Source organism: Octopus bimaculoides, chromosome 1 (assembly GCF_001194135.2).
Source record: "Octopus bimaculoides isolate UCB-OBI-ISO-001 chromosome 1, ASM119413v2, whole genome shotgun sequence".
Classification (NCBI taxonomy): Eukaryota; Metazoa; Mollusca; class Cephalopoda; order Octopoda; family Octopodidae; genus Octopus; species Octopus bimaculoides.
In genome coordinates this window covers 166,257,342-166,262,776 of record NC_068981.1, presented here as the reverse complement: position 1 = coordinate 166,262,776, position 5,435 = coordinate 166,257,342, and the positions used below count along the sequence as shown (strand labels likewise).

Below are 5,435 nucleotides of genomic sequence, written 5' to 3'. Positions count from 1 at the left end.
CGGGTGACACGTAAAATCACCCACTACACTCTGAGTGGTTGGCGTTAGGAAGGGCATCCAGCTGTAGAAACTCTGCCAAATTAGATTGGAGCCTGGTGTTGCCATCCGGTTTCACCAGTCCTCAGTCAAATCGTCCAACCCATGCTAGCATGGAAAGCGGACGTTAAACGATGATGATGATGATGATGGTCTGAAGCAGATTTGGCTTCTAATACTAGCAGTTCAAGCAACTATGTAGAATAGACATCACATAAATAGGACATCAAGTAATACAGATTATGCTGTCAAATTTTGTTTCTTGTTCTTTGTGAGTTCAAATTCTACTGAGAACAAGCAAATTAACATGCTGACCAGGTTTTCATAAAATAAATAGCAGAAATATATTGGGATTAAGTCAATATGCTGAGGTTAAGTTTATATACTAGGATTGAGACTATAACCTACATTCCTTACAAAAATGTGCCTAGTATAGATAAAGACAGATTAGATAGAGCGATGCCTATGCTAGTATGGAAAAAGACATTTAAAAAAATGATAAGAAATAACATTCCCACATAATGATATGTAACATTTCTATTGATGAAATTTATAAGAAAAAAGAACTTCCTGCAGAAATTAAATTTTTCAACATATGTTATGATATCAATTATAGAAAGATATAATAACATTCCAATTTGCCGAGAATGTGAAGTTTGGAGATAAGAGTAGATGGAAGGAGAAGAGAAAATAAGAAGGCAAAGAAAAGAATGATGATGATAATTATTATGAACATGGATAATGTTGGGTTTAATTAATCCCCATACAGAGTAGAAAATTCTAATAACCCAATATGTAACAGAAATAAACAGGTAATACAGAAAGATGTATCAAATAGAACATTATAAATATACATATTGCAATAATCAAAATAAATATAATACTACTGCTATTCATTCAGATATTTACATGTAGTTTATTTACACTCTTGTAACAACAAACATTTGAAAAGTATTGGGTTACACTACTAAGAAACAAGCAGAAATACAGGAAATGCTTTCATACAAAGCACCACTGTGTAAATTCATTTAGGTTTCCTTAGATTTTAAAGATTTATTTGGTTCTTTTTACTAAAAGAACCAAATTTTGTGGGAAATTATTTAGAAATTATTGCAAGTCATGAGGGGCATTTGTGTGCAAGTATGAGTGCTTAATCCCAGAGGTCAATAAACTGGATTAACCCTTTAGCATTCAGAGTACTTAATCAAATGTAATGCTTATTTATTCACATTGTTTTAAATTAATCATATATTATCTTATAGCTTTCAGATTTTGATGATGTGATTGTTTAGTTTCAGAATAACAAATGTAGCATAGGAGTGAGAGACTATATCCGGTCACTTCAAACATAAAGCATGTAGAACATTTGGGCCAGATATGGCCAGTTTAAATGACTACAATATCAAGAATTCAAACCTTCCTTTCAGTTGTTGTTTTTTTTTTTTTTCATACAGCATAGTCAGTGATGGGAAGGAAAAAAAAAACCATGGCTTGTATGTTATCTCCAGACTTAGTTTGACTGCTTGCACAGAGTGAACACAGTTGAAAATAATTTATGGGCTAGATGATGGTGTTAAAAAAAAGATGATAGATTAAGTATACCACCCAAGAACATGTACAATTCATCCAATGGGCTTCTTCCATAGAATTTGCATCAACCCAATATCATTCACAAACCTTGAGGTGGACCAAGATATTTAGGAAGTCCCTAGCAAAAATCAAAATTCTCTACTGACATTAGTCTACTAGACAGATAATGGGCATCATCTTATTACACAAGAGTGTTGAATTAGTATTAGAGAGGACATTGTTAAGTTCAAGAGGCTAATGTTGATAAAACCCCTTTCATCTTACTACCATGAATGTTGAAAAAAAAAAAAAAAAAAAAAAAAAAAAAAAAGAAAGCAGTTTGTTGAACTTTCAAGGAATGGATCCATTCCTTCATTCACTGCATGGCTTTGTGGTTAAGAAGTATGATTTCTCTCACCAATAATAAATCAGAAAATAAAAAAGTATTAAAAGTTGAGAAGCCAAAACTTTAGTGACCCACACTGACAAAATTAAGATAAAATGTAATGGATGGTATCAACAAGTATATATGATACATATAGCTTGTTGAAAGAGAAAGCCATAGAATATTCCAGTGTATTTTTGAGTTTTAGTTGTTTTCTAAGTATGAGAGAGAGAGGGGGGGGATAAGAGAGAGCACTTTTTTAATGTAGCAAACTCTATTCAAAGATTAATTCTTTTATCAACCAGAAGGGAAATACTTTTTAAAAGACCCAGTAAAAAGCTTTTTTTCAGTTTCATTGGCAGTTGAGTGGAGGAGTGATAAAATTTTCACCTAAACATAATGTTAGTCTAATGCTGGTGGATAACTAAATTATCTCAGGAAAACATGTGACCTGTTCATACATCTAGGTGAACGGAACAAAATGTTACCCTCTCAGTCTCTTCCGTAAACCCAATTATTCTGAAACATCATTTATTGCATATGAATTCTTGAAAATTGTATAGGTTTCATAAAATTGAAGTATTGGGATGTTTCTTTATGACAGGTGTTTATTAACCTATATCCTTAAAACTTGCTTCAAACACAAAGGGTCTAACAGATTATCGTTACTTAAGCAAGAAGAAATAATCCTCTCCAGCTGCTTCTCAGTTACTCTCTCCCTCTTTTGCTTTTTTTTTTTTTGGTTTATTTCTTGGCAAATACACCTCCAATATTATTATTACATACACAAACATACATCTAATATTCACATATACACAAGAATCATTAATCTAATTCTCTATTTCACTCAAACACTTCATATCATTTAAAGAAATGATGAATATATAAGTGCAGAAAAATGTAATGAATATCAATATATTTAAAAGGTACATAATGCTATACAAAACTCCAATTTTACTATCTTAAAGACCACAGAGCACATGCTAACAATCCAGAACTTCAATTAATTAGTTAACTGTTTAACTACCAAAAATGGTTAGTAAGAGCAACAACATCTGATCATATTCCCGCTTTCTTCAAAAGAAGAAATATTTATTATTCTAAGAGAATTGGGTAATGTTATATTGGATAAAATAAGCAAATTTATTGCATTATATAATTGATAATTACATCACCATAAATTTCTAATAAATCTGGTTAAAGATTATTGGCTGAAATTCATAACATAAAAACAGTAATTTTTATGAATTAAAATAAAGTTTCACAATTAATAGATCTGATTAAATAAATTAAGTATTACTTTATAATATAATTATAAATATATTATAAAGAAATACTATATGTCCTATATAACTGGATGTTTATATCAAGGGATGAATACATGTTCTTGATAAAAAAAGAGAGAGAAGTGTTAGGAGCAACTGAAAAGAGAGAGTGTAAGAACCATTTGAAGAGAAGGGCTGTCTATCTGTAACATGTATAGCTGGCAGGTAAAGAGGGTAAAATGTTATTTTGCTTCTCTGTTACTTATGTTTGATAGCAACCTAGAGCACCTTGGGAAGTGTGATGGCATTTCAGGCAGTGCAATCAATCATCTTTTGAATAAAATTATTAACCAACCCTTAAAAATAACTTTATCCAATTAAGTACACTGAGAACTTCATTATTCTACATTTTTAGAATTAGACTCTTAAGATTATGACCAAAAAGTGTGTTTTCGTTCCTTTATAGTGATATACTTGTGTGAATGTAGATTCGATTTTCTTCTGTTAATTCTGTTGTCTTAGACAAAACCTAAGAATTGCCTGTATCTACAGGTAGGATTGTGGATCACAAACATTAAGAAAGTTCCTCGTTTTGATAAAATGAATGAGAAGCAGGAATACCAAGTCATTGAATTTTGCTCACATTTGAGGAAATAGAGTAGTTTTGGAGACAAAAAGTCCATAACAGATTCATGCAAGAACCCTTTTTTAAAGTTGCATGCAAAACATCATCTTAATATAACAATAAATACATAAGTCATAGTTGTTTTAAGAAATGTGCTTACATTTAAGAATATAACTGAAATACATGACAGTGGGTGAGGAATATCTAAAGGTTATGATTTAAAATGAGAAACATTAAAATAGCTTGACAGATGGTAGGGCTATGAAAGCTAGGCAAAAATAGAAAACTTTTTCAAGAAAGGACCTGTTGAAATTGAGCTTTGTTAAAAGCTTGTGCACCTTATAAGCCATCAAATACAATAATTCAAAGTCTTTTTTCTCCTCTTAATATATTCACATACACAAGTGTTTGAATGAAATTGAACAGACCAAAGACTGAGTTAAGCATGCTTATATATCTAAATGTGCATTTAGTAATTGGTGTTACATCCACATTATGATTTCAATACTGGTCATCAAATGCATGAAAGCATTACTAAACATATATTCAATGCTGTACAAATGCGTAATTGTAGACTTTAGATTTTACATCTAAATTCAATACTGTTCAAGCATACTCTTTACACATACACACTCTCTCTCTCTCTCTCATATATAGGAAGGGCATCCAACTGTAGACATCATACCAAATTAGACTGGAATCTGGTACAGCTCCTGGGCTTACCAATTCACAGTCAAACTGTCCAACCCATGCCAGCATGGAAAATGGATTATGATGATGATGATGATATATATACACACACACATGCACACAATATACAGTATTACAGATTTTTTTAAAAAAGTTACCAAGCTGGATCTCTTATCTATCTGGGGTTATGAAAGTAGTTTTCCAATTCTCAAAGCAATATACAAAAGATTTTTTCTCTCTCTCTCACTCCAGTGTGAAATATCCTTACCTGCTTTTTACTGGACCTCTGAAAGTTGGATCATAGGTAATAGGTGGACCTTTAAAAGAAAGAAAAACAAGAATAGGCTGGGTTATTAAATTTAGATAAAATAATATTGGATTTTTTTATTAGTCCAAAGATAAATATCCAAATTCGAGTTGGGTGAGAATAATAGATTAAGGTTTATTACAAGATGTTTTTACTGTGAAAAAGGGTATTAGTTGTTTAGAGAACACAAATTCAGCTGGCAGAGTGCAGCTGTTCAACTGAGGTAAGGTTCTCTATAAACTAGTGTAACTGAAAAGACACGGGTAAGATGAGATTTCCCCAATTGTGACATATGTACATATATATAACCGATTCACCATTTTCTTATTGTTTTACTAGGAAACTATGTATCCTAGAATGTTTAAGAAGTTAAACACTTGCATAAAGGCATAGATTATGTTTTCTGACTAAGACAGTCTTCCTTATCACAGACTGACGAATACTTTTCCACCCACTGTCAAAGAATGATAGAAGAATTTGATTTATTGTCTTGTACCAGTGGAGACTGAAAGAAAAAGAGTGATGATGTGAACAGAATACCACATGAGAGAGAGAGAG

At 31.6% G+C, this 5,435-nt stretch overlaps 1 protein-coding gene across 3 annotated transcripts in view; it reads right to left on the bottom strand.

The window, feature by feature from the left end:
* LOC106869317 (choline transporter-like protein 2) overlaps positions 1-5,435 on the bottom strand; it is a 90,833-nt gene that overhangs the window by 45,499 nt on the left and 39,899 nt on the right. For all 3 annotated transcript variants that reach the window (XM_014915014.2, XM_014915016.2, XM_014915015.2), the window contains one exon: positions 4,839-4,887. In XM_014915014.2, coding sequence (XP_014770500.1) covers positions 4,839-4,887 — 49 coding nt within the window. The remainder of the gene's footprint in view (positions 1-4,838; positions 4,888-5,435) is intronic.